We start from the raw sequence: 24,352 nt of genomic DNA, 5'->3' as shown, positions 1-24,352 counted from the left end.
TGCACCTTTGAGCCTTTAAGATTTGGGTAAAGCCAAACTGGCGAAAATGTGCTGGGTTCTGGTGGAGGTTAATACGAGCGATCGCGATGTCGTCATATCCGTTGGCCGTGGTAGGTATTTTACATTTTCATATTTGATAAACATTTTATTAAAATCCTATAATCAGCAAAAAACAATGACACGCAGTTTATCAGATCTGGGACTGAGTGGGAGGCAGCCGGGGGGACAGATGCAGCAGCCAGAAGCGTTTTTTTCCCATACGCAGACAATGCAGGTGTTGTTTTGCTTGTGAATCAACGCGTTGTTACAACAACAGGTTCTCCCACAGCGCTCACTCACTGTCCGCCTGCTTTGTCACATGTAACACCAAAATGGAGCAGTCTGCTGAAGTGGATGAGCAGGAGAGACCGACTCCTCTTCCCCCCGTCACTCCCAAGGCGCAAGTTCTACTCCCCTTGGCGTCCCCGCTTGGCCGTCTGTCTCCCGGGTTTCGCCTCCCCTCCTACATGTCCTGCATGTCCCGGGCGCTGCTCTCATGTTTTCTCTGCATCGGCCACACTCTCATTTAAACTCGCTTATTGTATTCAGCAGAGCATCAGGACAGTAGTTTGCTAGACGAGAGTAGAGCCGTTTTCCGTGGCCTATTTATCTCAAAGGGGAGTTGAATCCACACGGTTCTCAGGGACCAGAGGTGAGAGAATGTGACCTGTTTGCTATTAAAGGGATATTTCAGGATCTTTGACATGCCCTAGCGGCACGGTAGCGCTATCGCTTCACAGCTAGAAGGTCTAGGGTTCGATTCCCACCAGGACGGGGCCTTTCTGTGTGGAGTTTGCATGTTCTCCTTGTGTCTGTGTAGGTTTCCTCTACCACTAAAAACATGTACAATAGCCAGGATGAATGATGTGAATGTATGGTGGTGGTCAGAGGGACCGTTGGCGCAGATGTGTGCAGTCGCAACAGCGCTTCTGTCTGTCTCCCCCAGGGGAAACTGAAGCTACAAACGTAGTTTACCACCATCGAGTATGGAGTGAATGTACAATTGTCTCTTTGTGACTATGTCTGTGAAAGGGGCTATATAAATAAAGATCTTCTTCTTCTTCTTCTGTGAGTGTTGCTGATTTCTGGAGATATTTTTTTGTTGTAAGTCATGCAGTTTTTTGAAGAGTTTCGTGGCGCTAGGCTAGTGCAAGGCTAGCATGTTTCTACAATGTCAGCTAGCCTGCATTAAAAACAGCCTGACCCGCTCCACAGTGCACCTGAGGCAAATCACTTATAACACCAGACTAACCATATAAATGTCTGTGTCGATAGAATGATTTTTGGAATATAACAGACCTTGCATCACATGAATGATCGCATTTTGAGGGACTATTTTCTAGGAGATCACTCCGCCGCTGCGTGGCTTATACAACCACAAAGCTGATGCTGCTCAAATATAAGGTATTTTAAATGCAAAATGGTTAAAATTATTGTTAGTCTGGTGTTATAAGTGATTTGCCTCAGGTGCACTGTGGTCAGACTGTTTTTAATGCAGGCTAGCTGATATCGTAGAAATGCGCTAGCCTTGCACTAGCCTAGCGCCACAAAACTTTTCAAACAGAAGAACTGCATAAATTACAAAAAAAATATCTCCAGAAATCAGCAACACTCTGGATAACTAGGAAATGAGGCCCTATGTCAAAAATCCTGAAACATCTCTTTAAGAAGTGGGGGAAAATAGACTAGTGTCGTCCCAAACCCGAATCTGACGGTGGCTTAGTGGTTAGTGGTTAGTGGTTCTCGCACAGGGGGGAGGGCCTGAATTGAGGTCATTATGTTCCCCTTCTGCCCAGCACTGCTGCACAGTGGAACTGATTTTGACCGTAAATGTCGCTCTTCGCCAAATTGCTGTGGGATGCGTACTGTAGGATACTGTGAATATTTAGCACCAGTTCTGGGGTTCTGGCAGCAGACTATGTGCAGACATTGACATTAATTTGATTCGCCACAAATTAGTCTATGTGTGGGAAACACTAGATGAAATGCCTAGATGAAATGCCCAGATGAAATGTCCAGACAGTGACTTTCCACAAGTTTTTGATTGTGACTCACAGAGCTCCGAAAATTACACATAAGAGTGACACATAAGCTCAAAATCTCTGCCAATTTTGCCTGAAATTGAAACCCTATATATAAAAAAAATGAAGAGCCATAAGAGGATCTCTTTTTGGTGAGCTGATCCAAATGATCTGGTTCCCCAAAAAAACCCAACAATCCCATCACTCCCCCGGCCGCTGCTCTGCTGTCCCCTCTGCTCCTCCAGCAGTATCGAAGTGAGGGTCAAATGCAGAGGACAGTAAAGTTTACCTAAAGTCTAACTTTAATGAATATCTTTGTTTTGAAAAACAGCAGTGGTCCATTAGGTAGGGCGCCACCCCTCCTATTAATCTATCCAATTTGTGTGTGTAAAGGAAAGGATATTGATGAGCTAATTCAGTCATATTAATGTGTAGTCACTGCATGAATGTTGGTTATACGTTATGTAAATGTCTGCTCTACACTGTGTAAACGTGAGATAATAGTTTACGTGGTCTGTTTGTGTAAAACCTGCACTTCCTGCGTTGGCGTTGTGCTGCTCTCGCAGATGGAGACGGGCCCTTCGATAAAAAAAATCCTCCCAATCAAAACTTGATGAAACATTTTAACGTCAGCGCGTATGAATTAATTAGCCAATAAATGGTGTTCATTTGCCCGGGGTCCAGGTGCAGATTTCAGGCGCCCATCGGAGTTTAACATGGGCCAATTACAGTGGACTCGACTGTAAACAAACGTGAGTGGCTTGTTAGCAGCAGCTGAGCTCACGGACAAGCTCAGGAGGAAAAACAACTCATTTGAAAGACAGGAGGTAACTATGGACTTTTGACAACTTCAATCATGTCTAAACAGACTTTGCTGGGGGTAGCATTATGATGCTAACTAGCTCGTCTGCTTTACATACTGCTTGTTTATTTCAAACTTTGGGCCAACCCTCACTGGCTGGGACAGACAGTTATTTCCCAGGACGTGGACATTTGATGGAGAGAAGATTGAGGACCATGAGGACCATACGACAGAAGATGTGAGTTGGTTGTAGAACCAAGGGACGAATCAGGAGGAGCACTGTATGAGCTGCTGGGGGGGTCACAGGGGGGTGGGATGGGGCTTGTTTGGAGTTTGTGTGAAGAATCCCACACATATTTTGTTTTAGGTTAATAGCATTTTCAAAGTGTAAGACAGTGATATAGACATGCTTGAGAGGGGCGTACGAGCCAGGAAGGTGTTTGAGATTTTTAGGTACTGACACCATGTTTGGAGAACGTACATTTAAGGAGTTCTGACAGGTTGGCGTTCTTCAGCTTTCTGCATCCACACCTCTGTAATGTAATGGTAATCTGCCACTCCAGTATAAGCGAGTGCTTTCTACTCCTAATTAGTGGCCGAGTGGGCGGAGGAGTCTCTTTTTTTTAAACAGTAGGCTGCAGATTAGAATTCTGTTAAAGCTGGTTTTGATGCATAAAATAAATAAGTTCTCTTTCTCGCTCATTATTGGGACTGTGCACTACTTCCAAATCGGGCCAGGTGCAAAATGAAGCAGCGCCGTCTTTGATGTGCCACGATCACAACGGTTTCCTCTCTCCGTTTGGAAGAAAAACACTTCTAATCAAACTCAATTATTCTCGTTGTGTGCTGCTCTTGCTTTTATCAAGTCACTTTGAACATTTCTGAGCCTTTCTCTTTCTAATCGAATCAAACAGGTGTGAAATCAGTGCATAAACGCCTTTATCCAACTCATGATCCAGCTTATTTGGAGATTATATATATTACTCACTTATTAAGGCACCAGCTTTTTTTTTTCTTTTCAATTTTCATTGTTAAACAAACAAACAAGGTGCAGGTGCAATTATTGTCCATTATTCAAAGACATATAAAGGTTTTTTTTTTTAAACAGGAACATAATTAGTTACTGTACAGACTGTAAAATATAGTCATTTATATATACAGTGCCTCTCGAAAGTATTCATACACCTTGAACATTTGCACATTTTGTCATGTTTACAACCCTAAACATAAAGATTTTATTTTGATTTTTTTACTGAACGTTCACACACAAGTAGCAGACAACTGTGAAGTGAAAGCTAAATGATACATGATTTCGTTATTTTTCAAAAAATAGAAAAGTGAAAAGTGGGGCGTGCATAAGTATTCATACAGCATTTTCTGAGTGAATTAAATTGCCTTTAAAAAATCCTCATGACTCCAGAATGTTCAGTCCTTGGCCTAGCGGTTAAATAGAGGCCACCTGTGTGTAATCTACTCTCAGTATAATTACAGCTGTCCTTTTAGGCCCTCAGAGCTGTGGTCCGAGTGTATTGGTCACTAAACAACATCATGAAGGTCAAGGAGCACCAGAGAGGTCAGGGATAAAGCTGTAGAGAAGTTTAAAGCAGCGTTAAGTTACACAAAGATTTCCCAAGATTTAAACATCTCCCAGAGCACAATCCATCATTCAGAAATGGAAAGAGTATAGCACCACTGCCAATTCACCAAGACACGGTCGCCCATCTAAAATATTAGATCAAACAAGGAGGACACTGGTAAGAAAGGCAACCAAGTGCCCCAAGATAACTCTGGAGGAGCTGTGAAGTCCTGCTGCTGAGCTAGGGGAATCTGTACATGGGACAACTATAAGTCGTACTCTACACAAATCTGGCCTTCATGGACGAGTGGAAGAAGAAATCCATTATTGAAAGGAGGCCATAAGAAATCCCGTTTGAAGTTTGCTAGAAGTCATATGGAGGACACAGCTCCATGTGGAAGAAGGAGCTTTGGTCAGATGAGACAAAAATTGAACTTTTTGGCCCAAATGCAAAATGTTATGTATGGAGCAAACCTAACACTGCTCATCGTCCTGAGTGCACCATCCCCAGTGTCAAATATACAGGGGGGAACATCATGCTGTGGGGCTGCTTTTCCTCAGTGGGGACTGGGGAGATTGTAAGAATAGTTGTGAAGATGGATGGAGCAAAATACAGGGACATTTTGGAGGTAAACCTGCTGGAGTCAGCAAGAGAACTGAGGCTGGGGCGGAGATTCACCTTCCAGCAGGACAATGACCCTAAACACAAAGATAAATCTACAATGGAATGGTTTAAAAATAAACATTAATGTGTTAGAATGGCCCAGTCAAAGTCCTGACCTAAATCCTATTGAAAATCTGTGAAAAGATCTGAAAACTGCTGTTCACAAACGCTCTCCTTCTAATGTGACAGAGCTTGAGTTGTTTTGTAAAGAGGAATGGGCTAAAATGTCAGTCTCTACATGTGCAAATCTTGTAGAGTCAGACCCCAAGACTTGCTGCTGTTATTGCAGTAAAGGGGGGTTCCACAAAGTATTCATTCATCTGGATGAATACTTACAGTATGCAAGCCCCACTTTTTGGTTTTCTATTTTTTGAAAAATAACAGAATCATGTATCATTTTGCTTTCACTTCACAGTTGTCGGTTACTTGTGTGTGAACGTTCAGTAAAAAAATCAAAATAAAATCTTCATGTTTAGGGTTGTAAACATGACAAAATGTGCAAAAGTTCAAGGTGTATGGATACTTTCGAGAGGCACTGTATATATATATATATATATATATATATATATATATATATATATATATATATATGTATATTAGTGGTGGGCCGTTATCGGCGTTAACGTGCTGCGTTAACGCGAGACTTTTATCGCGCGATAAAAAAAATAGTGCCGTTAATCTATTCTCAAAGCTGGATTGGGAGCTGGGTCTATACTCTGCAAGCTATGATGACTTTCACCGTGATATTTTATTCAGGGCTTAAAGTATTCCGGCCGGGGGCCGAATTTCCGGCTTGAGGCCTCTGGCGCAAGCAAAGTATATGCAAATTATTTGTCCGTTTTTTCCGCGCATTTGTGAAAAACTCGCCTTTCCCGCACTTCTTACGGTCCATGAATGCATCTCACACGCAGTCTCGCTGTTACGTGATTCCTCTGAAACCAAAACAACTGCCACGCGGATGCTGTAGCTACTTTTGTTATGGATTAAGTTTTACCAAATGGACGCTATGACCAGACGAGTGAGAATCGGATAAAGAGGCGAAGAGCAGCAGGTTCTACGACTGATCCACAGTGAGTTTATTTACTTATTCTGTGAACGGCATTCCCGTTCTATTTTCGTTCATTCATTATGGCGCCAGATTTCTTATATCTGTGATTTAAGACCGCGGATCAGTGAATATAATTATAAACCCTCGCCGCGCCGCCAGAGTTTATCAGCGGTTCTAAATTCTGGCGGGTCCACGGTGTAGGTTGCGCTAGCCCCGCTCCGCCCCCGCACCACCCTGACTGTGTCCAGTTCTGTGGCGGTGAACTCTGTTGTTTATGGCTCTGGCACATGCCCTGGCACACCGGTAACCAGTGGGTCCGCACGGTGCCCTCGAGCAGCCACAGTGTGAAGTTAACGTCTGCTCCGCGGTGCACACTCATTTGCATAAAGTTTTTTTAACAACAAATTAGCTCCTAAAACAATCTTATTCACATGATTTATTTACCAAATTGACACAAATGCAATTGAATATTTTTAGCTTAATTGTCCACTAAGAATTTACCAATTAAACTAAAAAGTAAAATATGATTAGATATCCAAAATCCACTCATAAAACAGTGACAGGCATGACATACAGCTTCCATAAACACTAAGTGAGGAGGCCATAATACTGTATTTTTGACTCATGGCTGAAGTCAACTTTCTCCAGCTCTCCCAAGATTGGCAAAAATGCATCTCAAGATACATCAGATTGTTGCTTTAAGATATGGAATATAAAACTATTTCCCTGAGGGGGCAAATATACTTGTCACTTTTTTCACCCCTGATCTGTTTTCATCAATAACAGCAAAAAAAAAAAAAGAACTATGAACTAGTTCATTTTTGGAACTATGAACAAACTGTTAACTATAAACAGTTATGAACTATGAACGAACTAGTTCATTTTGAAATTTGTCAACTGAACTTTGGACTATTTCATGTAGAAAATGAACTTTCGCAACACTGGTTAATGGTGTAATCAATAAATATGATTGGTGCAAAGGGAACATGTTTCTCACATTGAGTTAATGTGTTGAGGCAGAAAACAAGGCCAATTGGCATGAATCACATGTCAGGTTAATTCAAATTGACACACAAAAAAAGATGTTGTTTGGCACTCCATGTTCTTGGCTTATTTCTCTCCAAGCAAGTCTCCAGTATTTCCCCTATTTCTCTTCCCATTACAGTCTGATACAGCCACCGCATCCCCGATGACGCTACACCGATTCATCTGTCAATCTCACGCTCCATCCGTCCCTCACTCATGAACATGACCCTGAGATACAGTGGGAGGGAAAACCGTTTGGAATTTGTCACATTTCTGCCTAAATTGGTCACTATATGTGGTCTGTCCATCCATCCATCCATTTTCTTCCGCTTTATCCGGGGCCGGGTCGCGGGGGCAGCAGTCTCAGCAGAGATGCCCAAACTTCCCGATCCACACACACCTCCTCCAGCTGTTCTGGGGGGACCCCGAGGCGACACCAGGCCAGCTCGGAGACATAGTCCCACCACCGTGTCCTGGGCCTTCCACGAGGCCTTGTCCCACTAGGACATGCCTGGAACACCTCCCGCGGGAGGCGACCAGGAGGCATCCGGAACAGATGCCCGAGCCACCTCAGCTGGCTCCTTTCGGCACAGCTTCTGGCGTTCGGATATGTGGTCTGATCTTTATTTAAATCACAAGAATGATTAAACAGTGTCTGCTTAAACCAATACCACCCAAACATTTATATTTGATCATGTTATTTTGGGCCATAACATGTAAACATTCACAGGAGAGGGAGGAATGAGTAAGTACACCGCCTGAATCTCACTGAACTGCAGCAGTTTTGTAAAGAGGAATGATCCAAGATTCATCCTGATCATTGTGAGCATCTAATCTACAACTACAGAAAAGCAGTTATTGCTGCAAAAGAAGGATCAGCCAGTTATTTAATTCAGGGGAATACTTACTTATTCACATGCTGTTGTGTTCATGGTTTTTCTGAAAAATATCTTGATAAAGTTGTGGATTAATTTTTCTATTGATGATAGCACGTTGTCCAGGCCCTGAGACAACAAAACAGCCTCACACCATGATGCTCCTGCTCCGGGATCGGCCCGATGTTCCCCGGGTCCGATGTTCCCCGCCCCGGGGAACATCGGAGCCGGGGAACATCGGACCTTCCAAACGCCGGAGGGCCCGGTGTTCCCCGACTGCGGGCCTCGCTCATAGACATGTTATTGCTGCGCGTCCTCATGCGCCCGACGGCTACGCGCGGATAATCGAGCAACAAGCGGCTTTCGCTCATAACTAGTGTAGGGCTACTGATTACTTTATATTATAAGCCTTGTAGATCTCGCATTGTAGTAGCCAACTACATTTTTCTAACCTACAACCTCAGAATAAGAACGTGTTGCAGATAAGAAAAGTAAAATTAGCTCCACCACCTTTTCTTTTTGGAAACATATCTCCCTCCGTTCATCCTCGCAACCCGCTACTTGTTGTAGCTGGACTGTGCTCGTGCCATAGCCGCTCCAAACTCTCGGCAAGTTTTTTCTGATGGCTGCACTCCAGCCTTATGCACATTAAATTAGGGGTCTTTTTACGAATGGGGCAACGCATTGCGTCCTCACTCCTCTCCCAGTGCAGACGCTCCGAGAGGCACCACTGAGGCCTCTGAGACCGAATGAGGTTGAACTATATTTGCGCCGCTGTTTTTTGACATAACGATCCATGTATTAAATGAGAACGCTGAGGAAGCGCAGCAAAGGAAAAGAGATCGGGGCTTGTGGCACAATTACGCAGCACCGCGGGTGGACCTGTGAACACCCACTTTTGTCCTTAGCCCACCGCACAGTTCTGATACTGCCACGGAGCGGGGGCAAAGCGCCTATAGTAGCCTATTGGACTCAAAACAACTCCTCGTGGTTCATTCTAAAGCAACACTACAATTATTATAAGATAGGAATACAACTGATATGCCTCCTTAAGGTGCAAAATGTGTTTTAAGCACAATAAAAGAAAAAAAAAGTAGGCATGGAAAATTATGTTATTAATACGCCTCAAGTTATAGGGATATATTTTCTTATGTATTCCAAGTATACGATTGGATAGACGTGAAATTGCCTTATAAAGGTGTTTTTTGCTCATTTTTGTGTTGAAATCCGCTTCGCTGCGCAGCCCACACGCAAAAGAAATGCGCTCAAGTTCCATTTTTGGTTTTGGGAGCGGAGGCGGCAGCGGCCCGCTGGATGAGCGCGTGGAGGGTTTGGAGTTGTTGTTTTTTTTCGTCATAACTTGTAAATACTCCCTCAAAGGCGCTCTTTCAGGTAAGAGTCGCAGCAGTTTTGCGCAGACTGTGCACGCGCAGTTAAGTAATTTGCATATCACATTTGCGGCACTAATGATACAGTTTCTAATAGTAAATCAGGAGCAACACGCTGACTTGCTAATTTTAAGTGCTACTCGCATACAGGCTTAGTAAATGACCCTGATGTGTGTAAGTGCAGCCTGCGCCTTGTCTCGCATTAGAGTGAACCTGGCCCCCCATCATACTCAAATTTAAATGAAAAATATGTCAATGTTTTGTGCTGTAAAAATCTTTGTTTGTGCTGTTATTGTTTTTGAGATATTAATGATTGCTTTTTGCATGCAGTGTGTGTTGCCGTGCTCTCCTGACACGTGTGCGCGCTTCAGATGAGCACGGGCATGGACGCCTCGAGGCTCTAAAGTTTGTAATAAAAACCGAACCAGCACAAACGAAGATTTTTACTGCACAAAACTGCACAAACGATGGACATTTTTATTTAAATTTGAGCATGATGAGGGACTAAGTTCACGGATGTTCTCCATTGGTTCTCCGCGTCTCTGTTCAGCCTCCTATATGGCTCCATTTCACTGGGTGATTCAGCTGCCCGTGCACATCACTGCCCGGTGCGTTTTTCTGCATTTAGTCTGGCTATTTCTAACCTGACTCTATCTAAAATAAAATATTGAGCGCATCATTATAATCACTCCTCTGTTTGTTTTAAATAACCTATATGACTTGTTGTCCAATCCCTGGTCAAGCGCAATCAGCGCACCTGTGCAATGGCGCGCAGGAGTGAATTTAAATGGCAGAAGCGAGTTGGCACACAAAAAGGAAGACAGGAAAGAGAGCCCACTGGAACACAAAACATTGAATTTCAATAGGCAAAATATGTAAAAATGTAAAGACTGTTTTGTTGACAAATCAAGTTTTATTCTGAACAAACAACATCAGGCCCGCCTTATCCAACGGGCTAGCAGGGGCTGGAGCCCAGGGGCCAACTATTGTCAAGGGCCTATCAGAATTAAAGAAAAAAGGAAAAAGAAAAGATGATTTGTCGATTTTCATGTCAATCACTTCACTTTGCTGCATGACGAACCGGATGATAGTGACGCGCTCCTACGTGTGTACCTGGAGTAGGCCCACCCTCCCTGGCCCAGAGGGCCTATCAGATATAATCGAATTCCATAATATTGTAATTTGTTTGTTTTACCTGTCAATCACATACTGCAGCGTCAACTGACCAATTGGCTAGAATTTGTCATAGCATCACATTGATACTATGACAAATTCTAACCAATCCAAGCGCATAGAAAGACGTAACTTATGCCCCGGGGCCTATGGGTACATTAAGGCGGGCCTGAACAACATAAGTAAGTGCTTTCAACAAACTTTCAACAAAAAGTGCAACATGGAAATAATCAAATTCAATCAAAACCAATGCAATCACTTGCTGCCTTCCAATAGGACTTCAAGTCCCGTTCACCCTCAACATACTGCTGCTTCAATCGTCGCAGCCTTTCCTCCAAAACCCTCCATTTGCGACGTCGTGCAGGGGCCAATTCTCCATGTTCCGCGCCATCAATATTTCGCTCCACGACGGTCTGGCGGTCCTTCAGACATCGGATGAAAGTCCAGAGAGATGGGTGCCGGACTCCGATGGTGTCATTTAAAGTTTTGTGAAAACCTAACAATAGTAATTAAAAGGTGAGACGGACACATGCAGCTGTGGATTTTTGTCAGAATTGATTGGGGTTTTGTCTTGTAATGCCGATTGTTGTATGCTGTACGCATTGCGCAAGGGCGAGACATTAAAAACTACCTATTGCGAAAATTACAATAAAATAGGGTAGCCTAGCCTTATTTGGAATTAAAAATAAACAAAAAGACTGAATATGCTATTGGTTTTGGGGGCAACACTAAATTATTATTTCAATATAAACATTCTACTCCTTTTGAGGACAATGGTCTGATTTTGTTTTTTTATTCTGCACGGACCCCGCGGTTTCTGTAAGGATTACACCCCCGCTTTAACCAAGCACATTTTCTCCGGTTCAGCTTTACCCAAAGTATACCTTTTTTGAAAACTAAGATATAAAATGGTTGTGTTGCGTTTTTGTCGCATTTTTGAAGCGTTATTGTCATGTTTCCCCCTCCTGGAACCGCCACCTTAACGTGGTGGAGGGGTTTGAGCGCCCGAATGATCCTGGGAGCTATGTTGTCGGGGGCTTCGTGCCCCTGGTAGGGTCTCCCAGGGCAAACAGGTCCCAGGTGACGGGTCAGACAAAGAGCGGTTCAGAAGCTCCTTATGAGAGGGCCCGGTTAATCAGGAGGTCGTCCTTCTGTGGACCCACCACATGAAGAAGGAGCCATAAGGGGCTGGTGCGCTGTGGGCAGCTCAGACGGCTGCCTCGACCCGACCCGGCAACGGACAAGTGGAAGAAAATGAATGGATGTGTTGTCATGTTTTTTGTAGGGTTTTTTTTTTTTTGGTTGCCTAATTTTTTGTTGCTTTCATCATTGCTTTTTTTAATTATTATTTTGACGCTTTACTTAGGTCCTGTTTCTCGGTTTTGTCACTTTTTAGTCGTGTTTTTGTTCATTTTTAATCGTGTTATGCTTTTCCAGCGCGTTTTTGTTGCTTTTTATGACTCCTTCTTTGCTTTTGAAAATTTTATTAATTCTATAGGGTTACAAACATTTGAAAATAAAGTGCATTATTGTGCTGTGCAAGTTTTAGAAGCAGGTCTGCTTCTCCAACGTGCTTCACAGTCGAGATAAATGCGACAGCGCTTGCTAAACGCAATTATTGTGGCAAAATTGTCATGTATTCAGGCCTGTTGGCTCATTTAGGCTGTGTCATGCGACTTACTTTCGACGTGGTTGTTTGTCCGGGTATCCATCTCTCGGTCAAAGACGTTCCACAGAGGAACGGGGAAGAACCCACCGATGTAGGTGTTTTGGACGTAACCAAAAAAATCCAGCAAAGCTGGATGACGGTCAATCAGCCGGATTGTTCGTTGGCTTCTTCGGAGAGCGTGGAAGTTTAGCCACACCAGCGGGCGTGGCAGATATCCCAGAGCCATCAGCTTGCGGATGCATTTCCGAAGACGGAGGTTTTCCCTGTAAGCCCTCACAAGTCCAAGTTCTTGGACCCTTCTCCAAAGGCTCTGGGTGAAATGAAAATAGCACCCCTGGATGCTCACCTGTGGCAGCTCCGACTGAAGAGCTGTAATAAGTGCCATCTCAAAGTCGCACACAACTTTCTGTGGGCGCCACCTGCGGTGGGAGATTTGGCGCACATGCAGCGCAATAGCCTTTAAAACAGCCCTGTAGTGCCCGACTTGGCGGTGACCCATCATGCAAGTGACCAAGGGAATCACCCAGCCCCTGTATTGACCGAGGATGGTGAAAATCTGAGAATATGGTCCTGGGCAGCTTTTAAAAGTTCCGTCCATATATACTTTCCGACACTGGGAAAGGGCGCGCAGATTTTCTTTTGTTGCAAATATAGCAACCTCCCAGTCATTATCTTTGTGGAGCAGATATTCCTCCTGTTGCCAGGTTTCTGCCCACGGCCCCTGGATCTCCACCTCTTCCACTCCTCTGGGTATCTCTGGCATTCTCTTTGATCTTGCCCTGTTGAGAATTGTCCTGAAGGACGAAAAGGCATCGATGCGCGGAGGGCGGTCACCTCCTCCTTGGCGGCTGACCGATGATACCGCAGCATCATATAATCTCCGGACAGGGGTGGTTGGCTGGTCATCGATTGATGAGCGCATCTTCTCCCTAAAGGTGGTCCTCTCAATCATGTGATCAACCGGGCCATGTCCGTGATCTTCCCAGAAGATGATGTGGGTGGCAGGATCCTCCGGGTTAAGGCCAGGACTCCCCACCGACCTGAAGACACAAAACACCAATGTATTTACATTGATATTTAGTGTACGTCTACTTTTTCGGCCCCTGCTCCAAATGAGTTTGACACCACTGATCGAGAGTACAAAGAAAACATGTCATCAGACAAACTTTACATTTTCAGCATATTTCCCTCAGATCTGGAGACACACATACAGTACATATTGTAGGTCATGTACATTCATTGCATTTAGGCAACCCCCATTCAGTTGCAGTTATCGAAACATTACTTTAAATCTACATCGGGAAAGACATTTAGTTCCTCCCAATCCATCAATTGAAAAACTGTAACGTTATATTCAGGGAGTGCAGACTGCCATGCCAGATACTCTCACTGAGATGCAACTGATGCAACCAGGCCGTGCTGTATCAGTCGTGTGTTCAGAGAGGCTAAGAACTGCGTCACATGACTTGCATCCACAATGGAAACTGTCACTAATCCTGCAGGATTCCACATCTTCCGCCTGTTCGCTCCCCTCTGCTCCTGGCTGCCTCCGAACGGCAGCGACATCAACGCCCAATACCTCCTCTTCAGTCCTGGTCGTCCCCGCAGCTCGACAAGGAGCTCGAACTAAGTGACCACGCACAAAGCAACGAGTTTGAGAAATGAAACTCCTCATAAAATAATAAACAACTATTTAAGGACAAACGAGCTATAAACTCCGGTTACAGAGGAGATTGTCTGAAGCAGACAATTCTCTTTCACTATCACATAACTATCAGTTATGTGAATGAAAGCAACATAAGCTTAATTGGGTCATGTGATTGTTTTTGTGATGACAAACTTCACAGAGGGAAATATCAAAGTTATTTTGTGTGAAATAGTGACATTTTCGTGAAAATAAAGTCGGTTCAGAGGGCATTTACTTTGAAAATCTGTATGTTGTTGCCTTCACTGTGTGGTGCGATCTGAACTGTGGAGCTTGATCTGGCCGGCGCTTACGGAGCAGAAAATAGAGTTGATCCATATTTTTGTTGGAGAGAAGAGACGTTGACCAAAGAGTTAAAATAGCTATGCATTTGCTGCGGAGGCCGGGGCAGAGTGGAACGGGATGAATATGGAGAACGTTATCATGCGGATTCATTTGAACAACTGATTTTCATCAAACATGGATTTCTTGACCAAAAAATTCAACCGTTCTTATTGAAACTCTTAGGATTCAAACTAATTCAATAAGTTGCTGTAGTCCTTTCTAGACGCAGACGCATTTTTTTAGTAAACAACATAAAACAACAACCCCAAATCAGATTAAGAAGCCTCAATTATGCACTTTAAAGTGAGCTGCAGTCTTCATTTATGGGTCACTGAAGTAGATGGACATTGGGCCGCTTCCAGGAATCAATCTCAGGCCAGCCCAGGCCAAGCTCCGCTCTCTGGACCAAAGGAGCTGTCAATACTAATCCTGTAGCAACACCGATGCTGCAATCAAGAGAGTTGACTGCATTCACCATCTAAGGCACTCAGCATTTTTTGGAAATGTCCAAAGGTTTATGACCAACAAAAACCCCTCAAAACAGAATTAAAAGTTCCAAACATGAGCTCAGTAATGAGTAACTCCACCATTATGGTTGATCTCTTCCAAAATGTGATGCTGGTGTGTCTCCCACACCAGCACAGACGTAGCACACACTTGGCTTAGCTGTTTATGTGAACATGCGTTTGGTGGGAAGCCCACTTCACAAAGTGTTTCTTAGCAGGATATACTTTGTTGTGAAGGGATTTCTGTGTTAAATTCCATTTCCAGAAGAAAGCTCCCATTCGTTTGGCGGAGACCAGTGGAACAATTTATTTCAAGCTTTTGAAAAGAAGAGTATGCAGGATTTCTCACACACATGAATGAAGAAAAGCACAACAGTTATGTTTGTGGTGAGCAAAAATAAATCAAGTTGTTTTGTAAAGTCCAATATCACCACACGAGCTGCCTCGAGGGCTCAGTGTATCGTACTTCGTGCTGTTGCTCCTAGAGCAGCTTTGCTTAGGCTGTGGGTTAGCACTGTACCAAGCGGACCATAAACTGATTCAAAGAGGAACACTTTTAACCTTGTGCTATGTTCAGACCAAAGGTGTCGAGATGTGCTACGCACTTCTAGTTGGTCAATTGAAACAGTTACAATTAGTCGCCCGAGTCGCTTCAGTCACATGCTGTGGTGACTGAGGAAAAGCTTTGCCACCTTCCTCCGACTCTTAACGTAAATCTAATCCAGCTTTCAAACCTCCTGCCTTTCCTGGACACTCGTACATGCCCTCCCTGACACTTTGCCTCCCCTCATCTTCCCTTCCACACTCTGCCTTTACCCCCATCCCCCGGCCTCGGTTTACACAGGCAGCCCACAAACTCCCAGCCCACTCATATGGCCTAAACTTGATTTCACTGGCTTTGGCCAATAGTGTGTAGTACCATTAACTGTAGAGACTGTTCCTGCTTCTTTAATAGGAGCTGGAAGTTGATTGCATGAACCCAGAGCTTGGTAGCTAAAGGCTCTACCTCCTGCTGTGCCCTTAGAGACTCGAGGAGTAACTTGTCCCTGCATTTTGAGAGTGAAGTGCTCTGCACATATGGAACTGTAGCAGTAGCATAAATAAATAAATGAAATAAAAGCTAGTCTCCCTTCGCTTTCTTCTGAATCCTTTTACTGAATAAAGTTGAGTCTACTTTTGTGTTGCTAAGCTGTTAAATGATTGATGGCTGTGGGCAAAATCACAGAAGGTTTATAAGTCTGCCAGCTTCTTCACGACACACCTCCAAAACAAATGTGCAGGAGCAGTTCCCAGAGTGTTGCCATAGAAACAGCCACATGACTTGCACTCAGTGCTATTCTTCCGATGTGCGAGGCTCTGGGGGCGTAAGAAGAAGTCCTTGGCAAGGGGGAACCCTCCGGTTTAGGGAAGTCTTCATTGTTTTGTTTTTGTCCACCATCCTTCTGTACATACAGTGCCTCTCGTTAGTATTCATACACCTTGAACTTTTGCACATTTTGTCATGTTTACAACCCTAAACATAAAGATTTTATTTTGATTTTTTTACTGAACGTTCACACACAAGTAACAGACAACTGTGAAGTGAAAGCAAAATGATACATGATTCTGTTAATTTTCAAAAAATAGAAAAGTGAAAAGTGGGACGTGCATAAGTATTCATACAGTATTTTCTGAGTGCATTAAATTGCCTTTAAAACATTTCTAATGACTCCAGAATGTTCACACCTTGGCCTAACGGTTAAATAGAGGCCACCTGTGTGTAATCTACTCTCAGTATAATTTCAGCTGTTCTTTCAGCCCCTCAGAGCTGTGGTCGGAGTGTGTTGGTCACTGAACAGCATAATGAAGGTCAAGGAGCACCAGAGAGGTCAGGGATAAAGCTGTGGAGAAGTTTAAAGCAGCCTTAAGTTATACAAAGATTTCCCAAGATTTGAACATCTCCCGGAGCACTGTTCAATCCATTGTTCGGAAATGGAAAGAGTATAGCACCACTGCAGACTTACCAAGACACGGTCACCCATCTAAAATATCAGAGTGAACAAGGAGAACACTGGTCAGAAAGGCAACCAAGTGCCCCATGATAACTCTGGAGGAACTGCGAAGTGCTGCTGCTGAGCTGGGGGAAACTGTACATGGGACAACTATAAGTCGTATTCTTCACAAATCTGGCCTTCATGGACGAGTGGAAGAAGAAAGCCATTATTGAAAGGAGGCCCTAAAAAATCCCGTTTGAAGTTTGCTAGAAGTCATATGGAGGACACAGCTCCATGTGGTTTGGTCAGATGAGAGAAAAATTTAACTTTTTGGCCCAAATGCAAAACGTTATGTATGGAGCAAATCTGACACTGCTCATCGTCATGATGTGGGGCTGCTTTTCCTCAGTGGGGACTGGGGAGACTGTAAGAATAGTTGGGAAGATGGATGGAGCCAAATACAGAGAAATTTTGGAGGAAAACCTGCTGGAGTCAGCAAGAGAACTGAGGCTGGGGCGGAGATTTACCTTCCAGCAGGACAATGACCCTAAACACAAAGATAAATCTACAATGGAATGGTTCAATAAAAACATATTAATGTGTTAGAATGGCCCAGTCAAAGTCCTGACCTAAATCCTATTGAAAATCTGTGGAAAGGTCTGAAAACTGCTGTTCACAAACGCTCTCCTTCTAATGTGACAGAGCTGGAGTTGTTTTTTTTAAAGATGAATGGGCTAAAATGTCAGTCTCTACATGTGCAAACCTTGTAGAGTCAAACCCAAAAGATTTGTGCTGTTATTGCACCTAAAGGGGGTTCCACAAAGTATTCATGCATGCTGTATGAATACTTATGCAAGACTGAAAAATAACAGAATCATGTATCATTTCGCTTTCACTTCACAGTTGTCTGTTACTTGTGTGTGAACGTTAAGTAAAAAAAATCAAAGTAAAATCTTTATGTTTAGGGTTGTAAACATGACAAAATGTGCAAAAGTTCAAGGTGTATGAATACTAACGAGAGGCACTGTATATTCACAAATACAGTGCATGTGGAAAGTATTCATGCACATCACTTTTTCCACATTTTGTTATGTTACAGCTGTAGTATATGAGGATTTATTAATCAATTCATTTGTTTATTAATGAATTAATGAATAGGTTGGTAGATTACCCTTTAAGGTTGATTTGGGGCACCAAATGAAAGCAAACAATATGAAAGAAAGAATAAGAAGGCTAAACTACAGATTTATCTGAAGGATGTGAATTGTTTAACCATTCACATTGACCCTTAGTCTGAAATAATAAACACAGACATTACCAAAGCAAAGTGGTTTATGGAGGTTTAATGATCAAAATCAATATAACAAACGGCATGGAATATTGAGATGCAAAACAGGATAACCTAGCAGGTTTAAAGAATGAATAATCAGATAAAATCTGTGGAGTTCCCAAAGGTTCAGTTCTTGGCCCAGTTTTATTTATTATCTCCTCCCACTGAGTCAAATCTTCAAGTGTTACAGCATCTCATATCACTTTTATGCCTGACATTTAATTTAGCACAGGTGGACACAGGAGAGTTATAGAATCATCTGAAGGATGATCAGTGGAAACTGGATGTACCTGAGCTCAGTTTTTAGTGCCATAGCAAACGATGTGAATGCTTATGTAAATATATTTTGGGGTTTTATTTTTTATAAATGTGCAAAAAAGTCTGGTTTATTATTTTTTCACTTTGACATTATATTGTATTGTACTCTTGCCTCACAGCAAGATGGTTCTGAGTTCAAATCCCGGGCCAACTGAGGCCCTTCAGTTTGCATGTTCAGTAGGCCAGGAGGAATGTGAGCGTGTTTCTGCTGTCCAGTAGATGTTTCCTTTCCTTTGATAATCTCATTTAGTTCAGGTTACACTTGAGTCTTTGGTGTGATTGAAAATGGATGAGGATGTATGTAGCTTAAGGCCCCTGCAAAGGTGCTCTCTGCTGCCTATAGTACAGTGGTTTCTCAATTGTATTGTGTTGACGACTTAAAGGTGAATTATGGAACTTTTTATGTGGAAAAAAACACAAAACATTTGATTATGTATGTATTTGACCTCAACCTTAAGGGGAGACACTACAGGCAAAACTATTTTTTTTCAGTTTTCAGGTTTTGGGCCAAATTGGTCTCTGAACATATAAGCTTTCACCCGGAAACAGAAAATATGCCTAATCTTCACAATAACTTGTTTAAATTTTGTGCTGATTCAATGTTTGCCCATAGACTTATATGGGAGAACACAATTTCAAGGGCCTTTTTCTCAAAACACATTTTTCTGTCATTGTGGCGACACTTTGTCCACGTCAGTCGGACCTAAAGACTTCAAATTTTCCAGCATTGGACTGAACAAGATTTGGAAGATTTTTTCAGAGGGATTATTTCAATTATTTAATCCCTAGCCCCATTTACTGAGTTTTGAATGTCAAAAAATAAGGCGATAATTACATTTTTACACATTTTTCCACTAAAAAACAGCTTATTTTAAAACTAAACAAGAAATCCAAAATCCCCTCTGAAAAAGCCTTGGTAACTCATTCATCAATAAAATGAAACCATAAATTTGAATGTAGCTCTATCCATTATTCAGATTTCGTCGCCGAAAAGATGGGAAATTTGGGGCATTTTTAGGCATAAAACACCTTGTTCTAATGTGAAAAGATAAAATGACCGAAAACTGGCAATGCATTTTTTTCTCACATTTATGCCAGTGATCTACAGCAAAAGTTTCAAATTGATATCTGTAAATATACATTTTTTCCCTATTCACATGCAGTGTCTCGCCTTAACCACGCAGTGACTCAGTCAGTAACTGAGTGGTTAGCAAGGTGGCTTTACTGTCCATCACTGTGGCCTCTATGTTGCTCCAGGACCAAATGTTTTTGGAGTATGAGTATGTTCACTGCTGAACCCGCTCACCAGAAAACCGATTAAAAAAATTTATCCTGGAGTTATAGAAGCCACCATGATGGAAAGTATAGGTGCCATGCTAACCACCCATACTGATCGGGCCACAAAAGGGTCTATTACTTATAAAACTAATAAAGTGCATATAACTGACTACAGTGCCTGCATTTTTCTGTCAAATAAGTGACTTATTAATCATCTCTCTATCCCTTTGCAGATCTCAGCAACTATTCAGGGGGCTTTCCTGGTGAAGCATGAGAAAGTTCTTCTGGCTAAAAAGACGACAAAGATGACTGAACTAGTGGTTACCACTGCTGTCCCAGATAGCAAAATTGGTATGGCCCAGATGTGGCCCACATCAGACACGTTGACTTGGCCCACATACCGCGTGGATTATCAGCCATAACGCGGTCCACATCCGGTTACCACATCTGGCCCACAATAAACCCAGAACAGGTCCAACTCTTAGCCAGTAGTATACCAGATTATTCAAAGGTGGTCCAGACATGGCCCACTGATGGTACACATGTGGTCGTCATTTGGCCCAGTGGAGTACCACACGTGGACACATTTTTTGGCCCACGTCTGGCCTACATATCTCACTTTTGGCTCACGTTTGGCTCACATACCGCGTGGATTATCGGCCATAACGTGGTCCATATCCGGTTACCACATCTGGCCCACAATAAACCCAGAACAGGCCCAACTCTTAGCCAGTAGTAAACCAGATTATTCAAAGGTGGTCCAGACATGGCCCACTGATGGCCCACAGATGTTTTGCCATTTTTGGGCCATTTTTGATATTTTGTATATGGGCCATATTTGGTTTGCCTCTGGTTATTCCGGTTTAAACTATCCTTGAACTGCCATGTCTTTGCCATAAGTGGCCCATATATGTGTTTTCATTAATGGGCCATAGTTGGTCATTTGAATGTGGGCCACATTTGGTTAGCTGTTGGTTTATCTGGAGATATTGAGGCCACACGTGCCATGTCTTTGCCATAAGTGGCCCATAAACGTTATTCCATTAATGGGCCATGTGTTGTTATGTTTTACATGGCCCACTTCTGGTTTACATCTGTTTCCCGCGGGCCACACCAATGCCACAAGTGCCACATCTTTGCCTGATGTGGGCCACATCGGCTTGCTATCTGGGGTTGGTTTTGTTCAAATACAGGTAATTCCAGGTGAAGTGTGTTGACGGCCGAGCCCGCAAAGTCGCTTGGCCTCAGCACAGACTGAATGACGGGATCCAGAGGTGGGTCAAGGTTCCTCAGGGGACCGCACAATGCTGCAGCGGAACAGACCCGAGCTGCACTGAATACTGATTAGCTACAACACCTGCAGACACAAGCTCCTGAGATTCAGAGGAAACAGAAGGCAACGGTGCATTATCATAACCACTGTCCTGAAGCTCACACTTGTCAGATTATCTTATTTTCAAAAACTCAAACTGTCTGTGATTTTTCCCCCCCCCCAGATTTTACTATAATAATCGTGTAATGTGGCATTAGAAAGATGTGATCGCAGTCCAGTTGGATGAAATCCAACATGTTTGAGTTTTGAGGTTGATTTTTTCCAAAAAAAATGACATGCAGAATGCAGTGGTCAATGACAGAGTGAAAAACACCGTCGCTCCTCCCATTTCATTTCTCTGTCATAACCGCGGTACAAACAACTCATTTCATGGCCACAGCGAGCCCCACAAAAACTACGCCAAACAGCACAACATTGTTGTTTTCAACCTCAGAGTTTAGCGGAACTTACTGTGTTCGACTCTTCAGCTACTTCTCTCCTCCATCTCGGGCTGATGGCCACCTCCTTTTCTTATTATATCCTGGATTTGATCGTCGAACCCGAGCTAACAAACCCAGACATGGAGCTTTTGACCAATCCAGATGCGCACATGTTTTCCACACTCACAAACAGTGACATATCTTTGCTAATATGGAGAGGATGTTCTTCCTGAGACAGCTGAGGAAACTTAAGCTGCCTACCAAGATGCTGGTGCAGTTCTACACGGCCATCATCGAGTCCATCCTCACCTCCTCCATCACCGTGTGGTCCATCCTCACCTCCATCAACGTGTGGTCCATCCTCACCTCCTCCATCACTGTGTGGTCCATCCTCACCTCCATCACCATGTGGTCCATCCTCACCTCCTCCATCACTGTGTGGTCCATCCTCACCTCCTCCATCACTGTGTAGTCCATCCTCACCTCCTCCATCACTGTGTAGTCCATCCTCACCTCCTCCATCACCGTGTGGTCCATCCTCACCTCCTCCATCACTGTGTGGTCCATCCTCACCTCCATCACCATGTGGTCCATCCTCACCTCCTCCTTCACTGTGTGGTCCATCCTCACCTCCATCACCATGTGGTCCATCCTCACCTCCTCCTTCACTGTGTGGTCCATCCTCACCTCCCCCATCACCATGTGGTCCATCCTCACCTCCATCACTGTGTGGTCCATCCTCTCCTCCATCACCGTGTGGTTCATCCTCACCTCCATCACCATGTGGTCCATCCTCACCTCCATCACCATGTGGTTCATCCTCACCTCCTCCATCACTGTGTGGTCCATCCTCACCTCCATCACCATGTGGTCCATCCTCACCTCCTCCATCACTGTGTGGTCCATCCTCTCCTCCATCACCATGTGGTCCATCCTCACCTCCTCCATCACTGTGTGGTCCATCCTCACCTCTTCCATCACCGTGTGGTACTCCGGCGCTACAGACCGGCACAAGCACCGACTACAGCGCATTGTGCTGCTGCTGAGAAGGCGATTGGCTGTGCGCTCCCATCTCTCCAGGACCTGTTCACCTCCAGGACCGGAAGCGCGTGGGTCGGATCACCGCTGACCCTTCTCACCCTGGACATGGACTATTCACCCCTCTCTCCTCAGGCAGGAGGCTACAGTCCATCCAGACCCATAGATTGCGCCACTTCAACAGTTTTTTCACCTCTGCCATCAGACTCATGAACGAAAAACAAGACCCATAACTTACACCCACTTACAGACTCATAGATGTAATCTGCTCTGTTGCACTATGTGGTGTGTCCACACTCTTTATCACTTTATACATCTACACATCTGTAAATACAGTCCCACTGTTGTTCTATGTCAAATTGTTGTCGTCTTACCATATGTCACGTTTTATTTTTTATCTTATGTATTTCAATATTCTTATGCATGCCCCCAATAGCCTAATAATTTAAAGTTGTATAGCTTATTTTTATCTATATTCAGTGCTTTATGTTTTAAGTTGCATGTCTGCACCGCGAAAAATTCCTAGTTTGTGTTCTCAGCTTTATGTGCATTTACTCTGAGTTTATCAATAGAAAAGAGCTCACTGTGAGGTTTATCCACTTATAAACACATGTAGAGTGAAAATAATTAACTTGTATTCACTTTCTGCGCAGCTGGCCACAGAGTAGGTAGGAGTACACTGTAATAAGTGTTTCCTTGAATAAAAGCAATAAAATTGAGTTAAGTGGTTGCATTTGCCTTTTTGCTTTCACACAACTTATTTTTCAACCTCTTTAGGGTGCTAGTTTTGGTCCGGGCATTTGGACGCAATTGGACACAAGGGGGCGCCCTTCCAACCTTCTCAGTGTAAATGTGAATTGACTTTCTTCAGAATTAGACTTTAGGTCAGACACCATGAGTGACAGTAACATGATGCTAAATACAATGTGCTCTTTGTTTCCAGTTAAAAGTCTGAGGTCTCTTTGCTCTTCAGTCACTCACTGCGAAGTGAAGCTTTAGACACAAGTGCAGATCTCTGCTGCATGCAAGAATAAGATAGACATTTAAGTATTCCTTCTTACGTACTGTGATAAACCTTGTTTGTGATTAAATTAGATTGTTATTAAAACCAACGCATGTCATTTGTATCTGCTGTAGAGTCATGTTTGTCCCAGTTCCTCTGAGTCGTGGTGCAGCAGGACTGATGTGGACAGAAGCTCATTAGGTTCATTCCTTCAACAGGTACTATAGTAACTATTTTCTCCAAAGTAAAAGTAGATCTACCACAGTCCTGTCCACATCTGTCATGGTCCACCAGGACCCACCATGACTCAGAGGACCCGGGACAAACATGACTTTACAGCAGATACAAATGGCTAAGGTTTGTTTTTTTTAGTAATCAATTTAATATTTTAATTATTATACAGCATATTCAGATTTTACTATTCACATGTACCTTTTTATAGTTGTAATAATACTTTTCAACATATTATACTACATATTTACGTTTCAGAATATGATATAACTCTTATATCCAGCAGAAGTCTGCAGTTCAGTCTTAAGCAGAAGCTCCATGACTTCCTTCTTCACTTCTCAGTCTGTGACTGAAGAGCAATGAGGCCTCTGACTTTCTACTGGAAACAAAGAGCACATTCTATTTAGCGTCATGTTACTGTCACTCATGGTGTCTGACCTAAACTCTAACTCAAGAAAGTCAATTCACATTTACACTGAGAAGTTTGGAAGGGCGCCCCCCTGTGTCCAATTGCGTCCAAATACCCGGAACAAAACTAGCACCCTGAAGAGGTCAGAAAATAAGTTGTGTGAAAGCAAAAAGGCAAATGCAACCACTTAACTCAATTTTATTG

At 43.3% G+C, this 24,352-nt stretch overlaps 1 protein-coding gene across 1 annotated transcript in view; it reads right to left on the bottom strand.

Moving 5' to 3' along the window:
- LOC306965508 (uncharacterized protein) overlaps positions 1-22,282 on the bottom strand; it is a 492,930-nt gene extending 470,648 nt beyond the window's left edge. The window contains exon 1 of the mRNA XM_079559990.1: positions 21,716-22,282. Within this exon, the coding sequence (XP_079416116.1) occupies positions 21,747-22,277 (531 nt within the window). The 5' untranslated portion in view covers positions 22,278-22,282 and the 3' untranslated portion in view covers positions 21,716-21,746. The remainder of the gene's footprint in view (positions 1-21,715) is intronic.
- Between the last annotated feature and the right edge of the window lie 2,070 nt (positions 22,283-24,352).

The sequence above is a fragment of the Gobius niger genome (assembly GCF_951799975.1).
Source record: "Gobius niger genome assembly, chromosome: 7".
Classification (NCBI taxonomy): domain Eukaryota; kingdom Metazoa; phylum Chordata; class Actinopteri; order Gobiiformes; family Gobiidae; genus Gobius; species Gobius niger.
The sequence above is the reverse complement of the archived record's forward strand: the minus strand, read 5'-3'. Positions and strand labels throughout refer to the sequence as shown.